This window comes from Amphiura filiformis, chromosome 15, assembly GCF_039555335.1.
Source record: "Amphiura filiformis chromosome 15, Afil_fr2py, whole genome shotgun sequence".
In the NCBI taxonomy this organism is placed as follows: Eukaryota; Metazoa; Echinodermata; class Ophiuroidea; order Amphilepidida; family Amphiuridae; genus Amphiura; species Amphiura filiformis.
The window spans coordinates 14,147,812-14,166,391 of record NC_092642.1 but is presented as its reverse complement, the minus strand read 5'-3'; the positions used below and the strand labels follow the sequence as shown (position 1 = coordinate 14,166,391).

Here is an 18,580-nt window from a genome sequence, read left to right as displayed (position 1 = left end):
AGGGGGTCTTTGAAAGATTTGGTAACTCTCATGGTTGCCCACTTTTGTGTTGAGTTGTGGGGCTGGGGACCTATCTGGGACCTCCATCGCTATCTGTCGCTATAGAATACAGAGTGGTTATGGTGCCAATAACAATCCAGTTTTAGTGAGATGAAGGTCATGGCACAGTTGTTGGGGAGATAATTAATAACTGCATGATGGTTTATAAACAAAGTCCTCCCCCCCCCCTCCCCTAACAAAAAAAAAAATATGGTGCCACTGGTGTGTGCACAGTATCAACTTCAATTCAATTTGATGTTATCCCTATGATTGTTTACAGAACTGAAGTTATGTAAGAGTTGTTGGAGTTAGCTCAAGCCAGCAGCACAACATGATGCCCCAGACAGAAGAAAACCTGCCGGTTGCACAACCTGCAACTAGTGTAGCTGGCAACCAAACCAAAGTTACTGGAGACTACTACAATTGTCATGGACCAGTGACTATACAATCAAGTTGCCAAATTGGTAAGCATTGGTATGCTCATCACCACACCAAATTAGTAGGCTAATACATGTATGTTGTGAATTCACACCACTACTAGGAAGGCTCTTTCATGTTCCTTAGTAGCAAGCCTTGTAAGTAGCAGGCTTTGTGAATTGTAGGTCTCTTGTTTTCTGCTATTGAAAAGCCTACCAGTCAGAATTTTTGGTGTAATTGCAGAATGTATCCCGCCCTAACCCTAACTCTTCAGTTGAATATAAATGTGCTACCCATGCTCCTTATAAAAAATCAATTCTCAAAACATATCCTAAATAAAGTGTAAACCAAGTGTGTATAAAGAACTGCAGTTAAATTAGGGGGCTCAATTTTTCTTTGGGCACCCGACAAAAGAAAGATCACACAACTTGTGTAAATATATGGCTGCGAAGTAGGGATATGTGTGAGGGGGATGTGCCTCCCCTAAGATTTTGGAAAATTGAGGAAAATGAAGTTACAATTGAAGCCATTGGTGCACCATTTGTACAGTATTGTTATTATTGCTTGAAACAAAGGTTTATGGGAGCATGTCCCAACAAGCCAAAACAGCCACTTTATTTGTTATTCATATACCCCAGGGTTGTCTGAGGGGAAATATGCCCCTCCCCCAGAAGTTGTATGAAGGCCCAATTGAAAGCCATTTTGGGGCACCTTTTTAAAATATTAATATTATTGGTCAACAAAACATTACACCAATCAAATTTGTCCATGGGCAGGAAAAACCTCTTATGTGTCTTTGCCCCCGAACATGTTTAAAGCAAAACCTCCTATGTAACCTAAAGACACATAGGAGGATTTTCCTGCCCATGGATGCAATATAGGTGTCCCAAACTAGCAAAAACTGTCACTTTTAAAATAAATTCATATGCAGGGGGAGGGGGTTGGAACATTTTTGAAAGTGAAGGGCCAATTTAAGCCATTTAGTGCAACCTTTTAGACTACTATATTTGGTCAACAAAAAGTGTGAAAGTGCCCAAAAATCATTAATTGCCATTTAGTATTCCATATATCTGAAGGGGGGTGAAAGTTATTGGAAAAAAGTCCAATTTAAGCTATTTGGTGCCCTTCTAAACTATTATATGGTTTATAACAAAAGTGTATGGGTGTATAAAACAAAAGCAAAAAGGGTCACTTTAAAAAATACATATGTGGTGAGGGGTTTAAGGTGGATGCCCCCCCCCCTTGAAAAGTTGGAAAATATTGACAATGATGGCCCTATTCAAGCCATTTAGCCAAGTGATTACACTATTATATTGGACCAAAAAGCAAAAATGGCCACTCAAAACAAATATGTTACTTATTTTATAACCAGTTTATGAATGACATGCAACCTTTTTGGATTTTTTTGTTTGCCATTGTGCATTGATCAAGATGTCAAAGTACAGTATGCACTGTTTGTATGTTTGCAATAGTGATATTTTTATGTGAAAGATATGGACCCTCATCAAATTTCATGGGCCAGTTATCAAATTTTACTGTTACACTGGTCCACATTTCTGACATTTTATTATATGTTTATAAGACTTGACTCGCAAGTCAGCAATAGGTAATGCCATTGATTGATGTTGAATTCAAGATTGACTATATTGTCTCAGTAAGTTTGGCATGCCCCTGGTAAATAGAAAACTGACCTGACCTGTGGCAAAATTTCCTGAAGCGGACTGGAACAAAAAAATTGTAAAAGTATGTACCCACTCTGCCCAAATACTGGCCTAGTCCATTGCAGAAAAATAGGGGGAAATGGTTAGGCTCCGCTCAATTACAACATTGGAATTTTGGAGCAATTTTGAAGCAATTTTTACAAATATTTCTTAATTGCATCTAGTTTATTCCAAGTTTTGACTAATTACCATACCATTGATTCAGAAATATATTGTTTGTTTTGGTGTATGCAATTAGAAAGCCACATTGCAAATCAGCTGCAAAGAACTACACACAGAATGTTGACTCAACCAAGCGCTGATGGTGATACATCTGGTGTAGATGTCGATCAGGAAACTGAGTCATCGGAGGCTGATCTGCAGTTGTGTGGTCACAACAGCAGATGTCTTTTACGAGGCAAGTATAGAATTAATTGAATGTTCTGATATGAATGAGAACATTTTAGACAATGTATAATTTGTGAGAAATGGCCAAAAGTAGGGCATTGTGTATATTTTTGTTTTGCCTAACATAAGGCCTCCGTGAATTAATAGTTTGTCTCAAACCTCCCGCGTGTGTGCTGCGTGTGGATTGCCGATATTTTGTTTTTTCTTCCATTTTTAATGATATCCACCAAAATTATAACATCGAACATCTCACCCATTGTCTCCCTGGATCACCAGGTTTAAAACAGCCTTAGTTTTAAGTCACCAATGGTACATGTAGCTGTGAATCAAAGAAAAAACAAACATCTGTCCTTAAACATTGTCCAAGTTTCAAAAGACCTGCTGACTTCACCATTAATAATGTGTGTGATGGTACAAATTGATGATAATGAATCATGAATCAAACAAGAAAGATGAGATAGCCACAAAATAAGATATCTCTGATCAAAGTGTTTTGAACATAAATCCATTAATATTTGGGTATTCCAGGGTGTATTCATGAGGGTACCAGAATCTTCATGCACAAAATTGATACCAGTTGATATATTCAGGTGCACACCTTCAATACACTTAGAATGAGGACCAAGACAAAGTTTTATTCATAATTGGCTAAAAGTAATAAGACATACATTAATGACTGGAATTATGAATCCATTCAGTGGAAGCACCTGGATCTCCCAACCCTAAGAAGATCATCACTCGATCACCATTGTGCAAGGTCTTCATCAATGTTTTCTGAGATTCAAAGAGAGTCCTGATGACTGATCATTTCCCAAATGAAAGTACAGTCATTGCTATGTACACATGTATCATATAATGTTGATGGCAAAAGTGAGGCATGCCGGCAAGTGAAGAAGATTGGTGGCAGGAGTAGGACTGATCTAGGATAATGTCATGGTTTGGGGGAAATTAAAGTAAGTGATCAGGACAAGGAAAGTTGGTGGCTTGGTGTGTATGAACCATCATCTATTGTACTGACTCTTCAAGTCGAGTGTAGCACCATGTTGGATTTTGCAGTGGTAGATATGATTTGATTCGCATGCGCTAACCTAAATCCTGTGGGGCGTATACACACACATAGAAGGGTGATTTGTCCCTACGCACCCATTCAAATCTGCCACTGCAAAATCCAACATGGCATTACTCTTAACTTCAGACAACACACTTTGTAATGTTGCCGACTATCAAAGTGTGGCAATTTACAAAAAAAATAATGTTTGTGTTAGCAGCCCATATAATGATGAAGGTTACTTTGGTGAAAACAACAGTATTCTTAAACCAGGGTCTATTTTTTTGACATAATGCTCCCTTCTTTGTGCAGACAAAAAGAAAAGGAAGAGGAACAATGGTAGTAGTGGAAGTCAAAGCAGAAGCAGCAGCGAGAGAAGGAAAGAAAATGAAATACTAAATACTATTCCAAATGCAGCTTTTCAATGTTTGAGATATGACATATGTGAAGCAATATCTGAGCCAAACTTGAAGAAATTGAAGGGAATTTGTGTAGAAGGTGAGTAAAACACAGGTAGCAAGAATATCCTACAAAAATTGATACATGCAGTGATGGTACCAGGATTTTTTTCCTGGTGTGGGGCAGAAAAGTGAAATCTTGAGTGATTTTTTTGTAGTGGCTGGGTACAAATGAGCTCATATGTCTCCCTATTGGTGCTGTGACTGGATTTGCATGTATACGTATGTCAAACTTTAAAAGGTACTTGCAGATATAGAGATTTTCTGTACAGAACTGTTACAATAATTCAGCTATATTCATTTGTCAAGACCAAATGAAAAACTTACATTTTTCTGCTGACAGTTTCGCCAGAAAAAGTCTGGCTTTCTCAAAGTGTTGATGATGTTCCAAGAATTAATCAATGAGCCATAATACCATATTGGACCTAATTAATACCCCTCCCTCCCTGAATAAGCACCATACATAATTTTTTGAGTCACTGTCCATAGTAAAAATTTAATTTGAATACAATTTCAAAATACAATGCAAATTCACAATCTTTAATATTGAAAATACTAATCTACATATGGGCATTCATTACACAGTGTAGATGGAAAATGCTGTTGGCAGTGTTCATCAAATTTTTTTTTTTAACTCTAAGCATCTCCTTTTAAATGCATCTGTACATCTAAATTCTATCAAATATCTGAATAAAATTAACTTTCTAAAATAAGGCACCCAAAAAAGAAAGACTATATCTAAGACACATTATGTGATATATTTGTTTACAGTTAAGGCACAATGTTTATGTACTTTGTGATATTAAAAAACAGAAACATAGTAATGTATATAACTGCAAAAAAAAGACAAAATTGGATCACGATACGATACTGAAAATATCAAAACATGCCCTCGCTCTCAAAAAAGCTTGTCACCCAGTTCTGATAGTCTGTATCTGATGAAACAAAAATGCCCTTAAAAGGGTGAGTATAGGGCGAGTCAGAGAGCCACGGTGATGGGAAAAAACACTGAATTTTACGGTCAATGCATAGTGCTAAGCGTTAATTGGAGGTTACATAGCAATGGGCGTGGGTGTCTGAGACCGACTTTCTTTGGCCTAAACCTTCCAATTTCAGATTATGATGATTTTGACTTCAGGTTATACATGTACATGTATACTGTATTTTGAATGTTTATGCATGTAAATTCCTATTTTTAACTATTTCATAATTTTCATACTTTTTTAATGTGGGAAGGATAAGTGTTGTTTAGCAGTAACAGACCTCCGCAAAATCAGCAAATTGTCGGTCACATCACATACAGACCTACAAGTTCAATACAATTTTAAACAAAATCGTTTTGCATACATGTACAGAGCTCTAACTTTAATACCATGTTACACAATGTTATTCAAAAGATTGGCATGTAGAATTCACCAAAATTTAAATTTTCAAGAGTCTTCTTCATAAAAAGTACCCTTTGAGGAAAATTGGTTAAATCTAAAACCAGTATTGTATAGCTCTGTATGTGAAACACTTTTGTCACTTTTTGTTTTCGTATAGAACAGTATGTGATGTGACCAACAAAATGTGAGTGAATCAATTTAAGCAACATGCATGTGTGTTTGATCATATTTCATTAAATCATGATGTGAAAGAACCAATCGAGCTAGCAATGGGACAGTACACTCCCACAATATTTGTCATTGCACTGGAGCACTACTTCGAACATTTACACTTCCATATTTCTGTGTACTTACCTGGCTCATTGCAAATATTGCAGCAGTTCAAAGGGAACTTGCAACTAATCCCACAGTCAGTTCTCGACGCAACAATTTGCCGAACATACCACAAACGCAATACGTGCAATAACTTGTAGATAAACATTTCGTAAATACAAAAAAAATGAGGTATGAGGTTACAATTGCTTTGCGCACATTTGAAGAGAATTGTTTTTTTATCTTTGCAGCAGGAAAGATACATATCATGACGAAATATCGTAGCTTGACATTTAAATTTGATATGTTTGATTTATTTGATTGTGTTACATAAAATTGCTGAACAAATGTGTGCGTATACTGAGTGGTTCACAGTCTCTATCGAACTCGCTATTGCAAGTAATGTGACGTGGCAGCCAGCAGGCTTTCGCATGGACAAAGTTAATTTTGACCCTTTGATTTAAAACTAGCGTCACATTTTTACTTTAATACATTTTTGAATAGTTTTTTCACCAAATACTCTTAATTAATGTTCTTTACGAATATGTGAAAATACTTTGGAGCAGACTTTTCAATGTTGAGATATGAACCTTTTTAGTTGGGTAAAGTTGTTTTTGGTCCACTCTGTATATGACACCTGATGACCTTTGAGATGCTTTAATTATGTGAATAATGTATTGCAACCTTAGATTATAAAAACTCTAGATAGGAAATTCCCATGCCTGAGCCTTTTGAGTGTGCTTGACTTCGGCTGTTGCCAGTAAAGCTCACTCATCTGAGCATACACGGAGTACTCAAATTGTCAGCGCATACTAGCTCCCTTTTTTATACGCACATGCTATTTGCACTATTTGTGAGTTCACTAATGCACCCCACACTTTATACAGTCGACCCCCATGGGCACAGATTTTCCTATCAATTCAGGGGCTCATTTTTTGTCGCTCAAAATTGCATGTTTGTGTGTGTCAAATTGGCTTCAAAACATAAAATAAATACGCAGTGCCACAATAAGAATCTGAAACACATTTGGTAAAAATATTGTTTTTATTTTATTTTTTCCATCTCTAAATATTTGTTATAATTATATTTGGTAGTGAAATGTAGGTCAAATCATGAATTCTGTTTATTTTTGTTTTGCAGATTTTAGGAAGCATGGACTTAAAGGAAATCAATTAGAAAACATAAACACAGCAGAGGAGTTCTTCAACTTCATGCAAAGATGTCATCTGTTTAGTGAAGATAATCTCTTTTTCGTCCAGTGGTGCTTAGCTAAATTAGGCCTGACTAGTGCTTATGAAGATGTGGAAGAATATGCACAGAAGAGGGAGGAGATTATGGAAACGCAACCTCTGGTCTTGTTCAAAAGAAGGGGGAAATCTTTTGGTAAAGAAATCCAAATAATTAAGATGAATATTGCAAGTGTATTTAGCCAAAAAGGGTAACTTCAAATATGTGGCGCGTCATGTCAAAAGGAGACACTTTTGGGCAGGATCGTAAATGGAGAAATAGCCAAAAATCTGCCCGGGTGTGATTTTTTCACAATTTGGGTTTGTTGCGAATTTGTGATGTTATTAATGTTTAAAATATTGTCTGATAGTTTCAGACGGAATATAACTTGCATCTGGTATTTTTTGAGACATTTTTCAAGGTAATTTCTATTCTCAACATTGTCAATATTATTTTTAAAGGCCGATATCTCAATTTCCAATTTTATAATACCATAACTTATGAACTCAATATCTTCGCTTAGGAATGTCTGATTTCATTGGGGAAAACGGCGCTGTGGAGCAAAATATCGCTATATTTAAGATATGTAAAAACCTCAAAATTGATAACCTGCCCAAAAGTGTCTCCTTTTGACATGACACGTCACATATGTTTGTCAAAGGCTGTGTCATATCAAGCTGCAGACATAATATTATGGTTACTGATCTTAATTTTGTTTCATATCTGAAGAGATAATTTAAATGAAACAGTCTGGACTGTTCTTCATGTAGAACAAAATAATATACCTCTGATTGTATCAAGGAAGTCAAATTATTTGTTAAGAGAACTGTTTAAAATATCTCTGTTTATCATACCTCCGGTTATTTCAACCCGATTTCAACATTGATTAATAAATAGTACATGCTTGTTTGTGTCATGCATGTAAAGCTGTTGTGACAATAATAGGCCTAAGCTTAGCGCCACATGCACAAATTTTTGTAACACCTACATATTTAAGCTTAAAAGATTTCAATTGTTCAATTTTGGCTATTTTTGCTAATAAATGCAGGAGGTGCACTATTTTGGTCTCTTAGCATGACAAACCAACATCAGTATGGTTGCGGAGTCTATTGTAGCGTTAGGCACAGGATAATACTGAATCTTGACTCTTTGTTCATATTTTTATTTTACTACCGTATGCAATTGGTGCTGTAAAAGTACCAAACAACCTGCTTTATGAACCTACTCATTTTTATTATGCCACAATCATTTCAAAACTATTATATGCTCTTCCTGTTGATAATATCATATCATATATAAAATCCCAAGTGTACATCACACTTACATGTTATTGTGAATTTCTAAGACAAATAAGTGGATGTATGACAACAGATGCCAACTACAAATCAGGTTTGGTTTGGCTTTTAATTTGAAGTGATCTGTTTTGCTTTGATTTAAACACACAAATGCCCTCAACTATAAAAGCACAACTTAAAAAAAAAGCAGTGCATATTTCAAATATTTTATTAGATAACTGCAATTATATACAAAATACAGAGAACGCCACATAAAGCTCGCAGTGCAGGCGGCAAATACATACAGCATAATCAAGTGGTCACGCTGAATCCATTCAATACACCACCAAGGAGAATGATACAAGACCATCAGCAAAGAAGAAAAGACGCCGCACCAGAAAAGTCACCTGGTTTAACCCTCCGTACAACAAAGCCGTGAAATCAAATGTAGGGAGTACGTTCATCAAGCTTCTGGCCAAGCACTTCCCGCGTGAACACAAACTCAACAAAATATTTAACAGGAACACGGTGAAAATCAGCTACAGTTGTATGAAATATATGAAATCAATCATCAAATCTCACAACTCACAATCACCAAAAAAGCCAACCCAGTGCCATCAACAAAAAGTTGCAACTGTAGAGTCAAAGAAACCTGTCCCCTCCGTGGAAAGTGCATGACTAGTGCTTTAGTATATAAAGCCAGTGTAACTTCGAATACAGAATCTAAATCTTATATAGGACTTTCAGGCGGAACCTTTAAACAGAGGTTTAACAATTAACCACACCAAATCATTCAAACATGACAAATATGAGAAGGAAACAGAACTCTCAAAATATGTATGGCAACTTAAAAGAAAAGGAAGCAACTACTCTATCTACTGGGAAATCTTGAAAGAATCAAACACACACAGGCGTGACTCAAGACAATGCAACCTATGCATTGAAGAGAAATTAGAAATACTGCGTGCGAAAGGGCCTAACACCCTCAATAATAAAACCGAACTCATCTCAAAATGCCGACACGGTAGGAAACCATCAAGCGAAAAAAAAAAAAAAATAAGCGCACTTCATTACATGCGTATATGCTGCGCCTATTGCGTTTTAAGCTAAACATGCGATACATTTGTTTTTCGCATTTCAAAATTGCGTGCGTGCGTGTATGAAAAGAAATAATTACGCACTTCATTGCATGCGTAGTTGCTGCGCCCATTGCGTTTTTTGCTAAACATGCGTGCGTATATACTGTGTCATTCGTTTTTAAACATGCACGAGCTGTCATGCTTTTCTAGTGAAGACGCGTACGCTTTCAACGCTGTGAATTTATTTGTTTTTGTTTTGGAGTTACAGTTCAGTGTTCAGCTATTTATCTGGTGATCGCTGTTTTAGGCGTGAAACTCCGAGTAATAAATCATGCTGTTATAACATAATTACGCTGTTTTATGTATTTTATTACACGCTCTACTATCTAATAGTATCGAGCACTATCTTCAGCTGTTTTGATTAACTATATATTACATACATACATACATATTCATATCTTTTATTGCATATAAAACCACAGTACAATACAATATATATAATACAAGCGGAGCATAGCAATGCAATAATTACGCAACAATGAAGAAGACATTATAAATTTGTGGGAAAACAAAGATGGTTGGGACAATTGCCAGATACCCCAGCAAATCGACAACCATTATCGCTGCAAAATATTGCGAGCGCGCTGCTTCCAGATAATATTTGAGCCAATGGCTGCGCTAATGCTGAGGTATCTAGCGATCGCCTTACACCGCCTTTTTGAAAAGCCAAGCATTTTTAGTCCTGAAGTGACCTTGTTGTGAATACCTATAATAATGACAATTGTTTTGCATACATACGTACATACATAAAGATATTTATATAGCGCCTTTAAAATTTATCAAAGTGCTGAATAAGAAGAGAAAGGATGGAAAAAAAGAACCACAGAAGGAACAAGAAATAAAATTTTCAAATTGATATAGTAATATCAATAGTTATAATAATTTATTGATTACATTTCATAGCTATTATAATCATGATATTAAATAGTAACTAATAAATATAAATATTTCATTGTGTTTGCTCAACAGGTAAAGATGTAGAATTCCGCATCAAAGGAAACATTCGACATATGCATATGACCAATGTTAATGCATTTAAGGCAGTGATATCAAAGAGACTGATGATCCCAGAACGATACATAAATGTTAGAGCATTAGGAAATGGCAGCATCATCATAGTCCTTCAAATGCCGGAGCTGGGAGTCAACAGATTGCGTGAAGCAGTGGCAAGGAAAGACGCATGGCTATTGGAAGAGAAGATTTTGGAAATACACATTGAAGGAGAGGATTGTGTGATAATACAGGATGAATATGCTCAAAGTATGTATATTTTTATAGGGTAATGGAGATGAGAGGGAAAAGTAGACAAAAGTTTTTAAAAAAGAAAAGAAAACCAACAGTATGCTGCCCTTTCTTGGTGAAAAACATACTGATACTTGCTCAAGTGATGTTCTAGTGGTTTCTGCAATCTATGATATATGGCCTGATATCGTTGGTCACACTCTAGATACTGACCGGGCTAGATGCTATAGACTGTTTTTTTAAATGGCAGGTTTTGTTCTTTTTGCACAGAGATACGAGTTCTCTGAGGAAAGACACTGCTCAAAACATTGGTTGTCATTATATGTCCTTGTTCCTCTAATTCCATTTTCGTCATCAGTGTATTTTGTGCTCTGATCTTCCCCTGGCGCCCCCCTGGCTACCCAACCTGTGTTTTGTGTGGCTTATGTTATGGTGCAGATGGTTGGTTTAATTTGTTGGCTGTCCGGTTGGATGGCTATCTGGTGTGATTTGTAGCTCATCCATTTGTACTGTAGGTGATACTTATAATGTATGACTCACCGGTATATAGCTACTTGAATCGTGTTCATTCAGGGAATCTCAATGCATATTAAAGGAAGGGAATTAATTTGTGCATGGGTGCGATTCAATTGTATGTATATAACCACAACTCTTCCAAGTAGTGGCCATATTTGATATTTCAGAAGGGTGATGGTTTAAAGGGCAAGGTCAACATTAAGGTCACTAGGCACTTCCTATGATATTATTCATGTGTTGCAATCCGTAGATGCAGAAATTAATTTAACATTTTCCCAATTACCACACTTTTACAAACTGTATTAATAGTAAATAGGTTAAATATGACAGTGACTGTTGAGGTATTATAAATTATGACGAGTTCACATGCGAAAGCAAAACATTTTTTTGGTCTAGTGAACGAATTTTTTTAAAGATACAACAAAATAATAGTGTTGTGTGTGTCATGTCTATTAAAGTGTTGCGCTGTATATGCTTGTATTTCCAGATGTTTGCACAAACACAATGAATGGACCAAATGACGCAATTGACACTGATGAGACTGTTGACCAACCTTTTGTTAAAGGTAGTCATTTTATGTATATTATTTTTTGATTTCCATACATCTTGTTTGAATATTTGATACCAATATGTGAAGAGCTTGTTTTCAAAATGGTTTACCAAACATTATGTGCAGAACACGAAAGAGAGTTAAAAAATACACATTTTAACCTTTGTTCCACATCTGTAGCATGTATGGGTCCAAAGTTATGGCCATCAGTATTTTCCTGAAAGTTTTGTAAATTTGAATATAATCCACTTTTTATAGCCAACTGTGGTTTTAATCCCTTTAGAAACAAATTCTTCATACATATTATGTACATCATAGGGTAGGTACTATTTAGTAAAATATTAAAAATACCCAAAATATTTGCTCTTTTTGCTGGTTTTTAAATCTGTCAAATTATTGAAGGTTATGCAGCCAAATGTTTTATAATTTTAGGTACAGCCACGATTTTTCCGTGTTACAAAATTGAAATTCCATGTTACAAATTGGATGATTCCGTGATTTTCCATTTTACATTATAAAGCACTGAAAAGTGAATACAAGCATGTTTTTAAAAGTGTAATTTGTCTTATATAATTATATGTACCTTTTTACTGTAGTCTCCCCTCAACATCCTCATTAAAATTAAGCATCATCAATTGTCTTGTGTGTACTTCCGATAGCTTTATCGACCAGAATCTTGCATTGTAGGCCTAGAATAAATGCTAGAATGGATTGTTTAATGCTTGATTAATGCTAAATTATCACTTTTTTTTGTTTTCTTTTGCAAATCAACACATAAGTTACACAGTTTTTCACTATTTTGTGGCATTTTCAAATTTCTGTGAGCAAACCCCAAATTTCGTGAATTTGTCCGTTTTTCCATACCACGGAGAAATCGTGGCTTTAATTTTAGGGGAGAAGGGAGTTATTTTCTTAAACCCTTTACTTAAGGGGGTACTACACCCCTGTGCTAAATTTGTGACTATTTTTGCATTTTTCTCAAAAAATAATAACACACTGATAACAAAAGTTATGTATATTATTGGGGCAAGGAATCCAATTACTACACTGGAATTTCAGGGATTCAAGACAAGCGGTTCAGTATATATGATCGGAAATGAGGTACATCCTAGCGGTACCTTATTTCTTATCATAAATAACGAACGCTTGTCTTAACTCACTGAAATTCGTGTAGTAATTGGATTTTGCCCCTATAATATACATAACTTCTGTTACCACTGTGTTATTAGTTTTTGAGAAAAATACAAAAAGTTTTCTGTTTTACAGAAAAAGGGGGAAATCACATTGGAGTAGAAAATGGAAACCACAGAAAATGCAGTTGTGCAAAACTTGATTCACTTAATGTTTTATTATCTTGAGTAACCGATTGTGAATCTTGCATGAACATGCTCCGAATAAACTCAGAATAGACTCACCACTTTGACCAAGTATGTGGCTTATATCATTATGAACACGGCAGAGTACCACATACTCAAAATTGCTGTTCTGAGTAAACAGTGTTTGAAAAGCTTGGTACCATTCCATTGGTCATTCTAAAAATTTAGAACATTCATGAGCACTCATTTGAAATGTATATTATACAAGTGAATGTGCATCAATTATTTACAATACTTGCATGTTCTGAAACAATCAATATATCCTTCAAAACAGGTACTGTTGATTAATAAAATTTGACAGAAAAGAGACACTAAAATTGTCTCTTGAGTTAAAGTTATCCCCCATGAAATAAAAAAAAAAAAAAAAGGAAAATCCCACCAGTAAAATTGAAATTGTGTCAATTTTAATGTGTGATTTTGTTTCAAATCACGTGGAGGCAAATCACTTCCAACAGACCGGAAGTGCAATGTCGCTATAGATCTTAAAAACCTAAAATATGAGCATAATATGTCTGCATTTCCACACAAATATTATTAATTACTTCAGTTTAGGATAGTATATAAAAGTTGAAATATGCCAAGGCAGTCGGCCAGGATATATCGTGCATAAACTTGGCACATTGTTTCAATGTTATTGTGAAAGCCTCACGCCAGCGTCCTGTTCCACCCCCCCCCCTATAAAAAGTGGGAATTTTAATTGCCTTTGTTTTGTACTTTGTTTACTTGTATTTTCTTGTACCTGTATTTCATACAAAAAAGTGTTGCTTTTTTGGTTGGTTTTTGATTTGATTGGAGGATATTGCCAACTAGGGGCAATTATGCAATGATGTTGAAAAGGAATTTTGTTAGGCCTGTATGGCATGTTTTCAGTCATTCCTAATTAGAGTTTTTAAAGTGCAAAATTCAAGTTTCAAACATTATTCTGATTTGCTCCCAGGATTTGCTATGCTGAGAAAAAGTACTCTCGAAAGATATACATGTAGGCCTATCATAATTATACTGACTGATCACACCCCATTAACAAACACTCACCCGTCATCACTACCCCAGATAGGCCAACCAACCGTTACACGCTCAAGATTTAAACTACCAAAGGCAAACTTGTGCGGTGAGTAAAGGTTCAAAAAGAAGTACACCTGTATAGAGGTATTGGAGAGGTGTGAAAACCATCTATATCATTGTATCTGTGTGGGGAGTCATGACTAATTTTTGTTCCCCACATAAAAAATTTGTTGGTAGGTGTTATCCATATTCCAACTGCTATGCTGTTATCATAACAAGTTGCTTTCTAGAATTGTTCCTTTCAATGTGCTAAACCTTCATTCTCATCATTCGTCCATGCATTTCAAATTACCAATTGAATAAACCGCACATTGTGCCAGCACTTTGGATAGTCAGCAGGGGCCCATCGCGGGCAAGCAAGCTTGACCATGTTTATATAGCAATTTCGACTGTGTGCATCGTTTTAATTTGCAACTTTTGGAAATGCATCAACTTTCATATGTATCGGTCTTTGTCAATTTCTGTTTAGTAGAAAATTTGGTATCAAATTGGAGCTAACAAGATTCTGCACGACCTTATCAATCAAATTGTCATAACAAGATCAGGTTTTAGTGTAGGACGGGTTACATAACTGTGGACTTTCTTTATTTGAGGTGTTTATATAGTGGGCATTATACATTATTGACTTACATGTATTTTCTTATCACCAATTGCCTTTTTTAGATGTTACTACTAGCTGTATTAGATCTAGAACAATACCATGGATTATCAAAGAAGCTCCAAAATATAACAGTGGGTTGGTGATTTGTTCTTCTTCATCATCAACATCATCAATGAAGATGCAGAATCAGATACAAAATATCGCCCCTGTGTTGGAGAACCTTGAGACTCAGTGTGCAGGTATGATGACAGATGAAGAACTTGAGGATGTGGTAGACAGTTGCAATGATGTCTTTGAGAGCACTGCTACCTCATCAATGCCTTCACCGATGTCATCTCATACGATACCAACAACTTGTGCCTCATCAACCCCCATCACCATTCCCAGTTCCAATCCCAGCACTCACCATAGTTCGCCTTCAAATAATCATAATAACCACAGAAGACTTAGTGGTAGTGGTACAACACCATCCCACCATAACAGTTACTTAATGTGTGTGTCACCGTGGGCTCCATGTGAGCCAAACTCGCCAACATCTTTATCGCCAGGCTATGGATCGTCATCGCCAAGACTCCTCACTGCCTCAACCCAAACTCCTCCTATGTTGACATTTGATATCAGGTTAAGAGTTACGAACAGTCCTGTTAATAGTGCATCTATTCACAGGAGTCCATCGGCAGATTTGAGGAGAGAGCACTTAAGACGACAGATTTTACACACTTCCCATTTTGAGAGGAGACATTCTGAGCGAAGCAGAACAGATGCAGGCCAGGCAACAGTAGTCAAGTCAGCATTCCGCCCACGTGCCAATACTGAACCATTAAGACCAAGACCAGAGATAGCAGTTGGAGAGCAATTAAGAATAATAAGTGAAGAATTTCATGTCAGCTATGAAGAGAATAGAAGATTGAGACGGCGACGAGAAAACCAAGGGTGGTTATCTCGCGTAATAGAACACTTTCGTGGCAGACCTCATCATGAGGAGGTAGAACAACCACAGGCAGTAGCAGCTGCAGAAGCATGTCAGACAAAACCAGCAGTTGCAGCTGCAAAGGAATGTCAGAAAAAAATCACAGTAAATATAAGTAATCTGACAGCTGTGTCTTTATGGCTTGCCACACAAATACAAGCTTAATTGCGAGTAAAGACGTTAATTGAAAGCTTGTAATGATGATGAACTCAAAGCAAGTGATGCAAGATATTATTGGACTTGATTTGTTGATGTTTTGACCAGTTGGGAAACACATAATGCATTGTCCAAGTGTGCTTTTTGGGCATTTACCGTACTGACGTGAGTATAGTCCCACCTTCGAGTAAAGTCCCACCCCCAAATTTTCAAAAAATTTCAGAAATTTACAATTTAAAGGTGAACCTCATTGAAAATAAAGTTATATATCAATGGAAAGCTTATGATGTCAGGATACTAAAAATAATTTTTTCCAATTTTTTTTGATGGCCAATAAAGCTGAAAAATTAAAAAAATTAATGAATTTTTGGTCTTTTTTAAGGCGCCCCGAAAAGCACCCAAATCAATCGTCTATGACCTTGGGAATGCTCGTGGCGTAAGCTCAAGGTTCGTGATCACGTGATCCTACTCAGAAACATGTAAACAAGACTTGCTTCCTGTACTTTGGAAGCTGCCCGGCAAGTCTGATTTTCACAATAAAGCTTGAAATGAAAGGAATCTTCAAGTTGCTGATTCCTTCTATATAGGCCTATATTAGAAATAATAGAATTATTGTCAACATGTAAATTTTCCGTAAATTTTTGACAAAATCAGTCATAACTGGCTGGGTATAACTGGGTAATTGAGTTTGAATTTCGCGCTGGGATCAATTCCATGCACAAATGCTTGCTGCTACCATTCATGTCATGGACTGAATAAACATGATCTAATAACAAATTAAATAAATTGTTTGTGACATTCCCTATTCTTGATTCATTTTAAAATATCTGATTTTTAAAAATATCGTCTTGTAGTAATCAAAAAAATTTATAAAAAACCGCAGATTTCATCAAATCCAGCCCATATAAAGGTTTTCATATTTAGGTTTTCATATTTAGCGCATTGCGGTAATACATTATTTCCACACAATCACGATTGAAAGAAACAGATACATGTACTTTATTATAAAATAAATACGATTTAGGCTTAGTAGACTGTTATTTAATGGAATTCTGAAATCTGAATAAAATCAAAATATTGTCACTTGTGTCACGATTATTTTTATGATAGTACAATCAGTGTACTGAAGAAGTGAAACATTCATGTTTTATGGTTTACCATACATGGTGCGTATATTGCTGCTGAAGAAATTGCAGGGAGACGATCAAGGTGGATATGCACAAACACAGTGACTCGCTTCGTCCTCCGGTAGCATTTGCGTTGTGTGTTTCAGCAGATTTGATCAATCGTTCCCTTATATTTGGAACATTTACAGGAATACATTTTGCTGATGAAGTAACAATAAGTTGGAAATATCAGAATGTGAATATCAAATCGGTCATTTTGTCTGCAAGTACAGTACAGTTGCGGATACCGAACACTCGGCGACTGAGACTCAGTCAGTCACTGAGTTCATCCCGTATGTATCTACGAGTTCGCCTATCATACATGACCGGTTGTAAAGTTAAGAAATAATTTAAAAAATCCGGTCACGTACCTTATTCTATTCCTTCATTTTCTCATTGTGATAAGTTCATCTCAACTTGGTGTGACGATCTGAACTGGTAGCACTAGCAGTTATTTTTTGCAATCTGTTTTCATTCTGGTTCTTCGGCGAATCTTTGCTCTTTGTGCTTTACTGTAATATTCCCTATGCATATCGTGGATGGCTGGCCTATCCCAAATCACCCCGGCCAGCACTTTTCCCATTTTTGAATCCACAGACTTTATTCAGGAACTTCATTCTTGATTTGATCATGATGTTTCCTTCATGTTATTCTTATTTTATTGAAGTAATTTTTCATGTAAAGTAAGTTTGTTTACAATCAAACCCGGAAGTAACTGTGTGTCCCTGTGCTGACGTCATCAATGAAAGCGCCCAATTTGAACGATTTTGTTTTGTAATTTAGGGGGGTGCCAATATCCAATCTTTGCATGGAGATTATGTCTAGCCTGGTACGTTTGGCAAATAAAAAAATATTCTTTTCTGCGTCCTGACATCATAAGCTTTCCATTGATATATAACTTTATTTTCAATGAGGTTCACCTTTAAAGCCATATTATAACATTTTCAAACAAAATAGATTAGCATTTTTTTGCCATAAAATGTTAGCTTTTACTGTCAGATATATCCCCTTTTATTTTTGAGCTGAACAACTATGGCAAAGCAAAGAAAATTGGAATTTTCTACCAGCGCACATGTCGCCAATACGTACCACTCCTTCGGTCATGTTGTGGTACGACCCTTTGTTGTGTATATCACCGTCCCGCACGCCGTGTACGTACTGTGTTTTATGAACATCGTGTATATGTTCGACTAATAATTCCATCGTAATAATAAAGCGCCGGTTCCGGCGTTTTATTCAAAATCTCGGATTTTGACAAAACTACAGCACCTAGAGTCTTAATTTTTGCAGGGTATATTGGTTTAATAAAGTACAATTTAATCGTGTAAAAAAGTAATTTTAAAAATTCAGTGAGGGCGTCTTCCTCAGCAAATGTTATAATAATATGGCTTTAAGGGTAGACAGGGTATTGTTGGTCGAAGCAGCCAAAAAAAATCGATTTTTATTGTCTAAATCAATATATTAGTGAAAAATAACACTTTGATGTTTTGCAAAAGTTCATTCTACAAATCATATACTTTGAAAACTTGCTTAA

General features: G+C 36.0%; 1 protein-coding gene across 1 annotated transcript; it reads left to right on the top strand.

Moving 5' to 3' along the window:
• The first annotated feature begins 354 nt into the window (after positions 1-354).
• LOC140172134 (uncharacterized) lies at positions 355-16,899 on the top strand. Its single transcript, XM_072195473.1, has 7 exons — positions 355-503; positions 2,416-2,574; positions 3,925-4,110; positions 6,908-7,150; positions 10,377-10,667; positions 11,653-11,730; positions 14,817-16,899. The coding sequence occupies exons 1-7, from the start codon at positions 371-373 to the stop codon at positions 15,887-15,889; spliced, it is 2,163 nt and encodes a 720-aa protein (XP_072051574.1). The 5' UTR covers positions 355-370; the 3' UTR covers positions 15,890-16,899.
• Positions 16,900-18,580: the final 1,681 nt, after the last annotated feature.

Excerpts from the sequence above, each read along its gene's own strand:
- LOC140172134 (XM_072195473.1), top strand. The coding sequence starts at position 371 with ATGATGCCCCAGACAGAAGAAAACCTGCCGGTTGCACAACCTGCAACT. Across the intron at positions 504-2,415 it reads ACAATCAAGTTGCCAAATTG|AAAGCCACATTGCAAATCAG; the intron begins GTAAGCATTGGT and ends GTATGCAATTAG. Across the intron at positions 7,151-10,376 it reads AAGAAGGGGGAAATCTTTTG|GTAAAGATGTAGAATTCCGC; the intron begins GTAAAGAAATCC and ends TTTGCTCAACAG.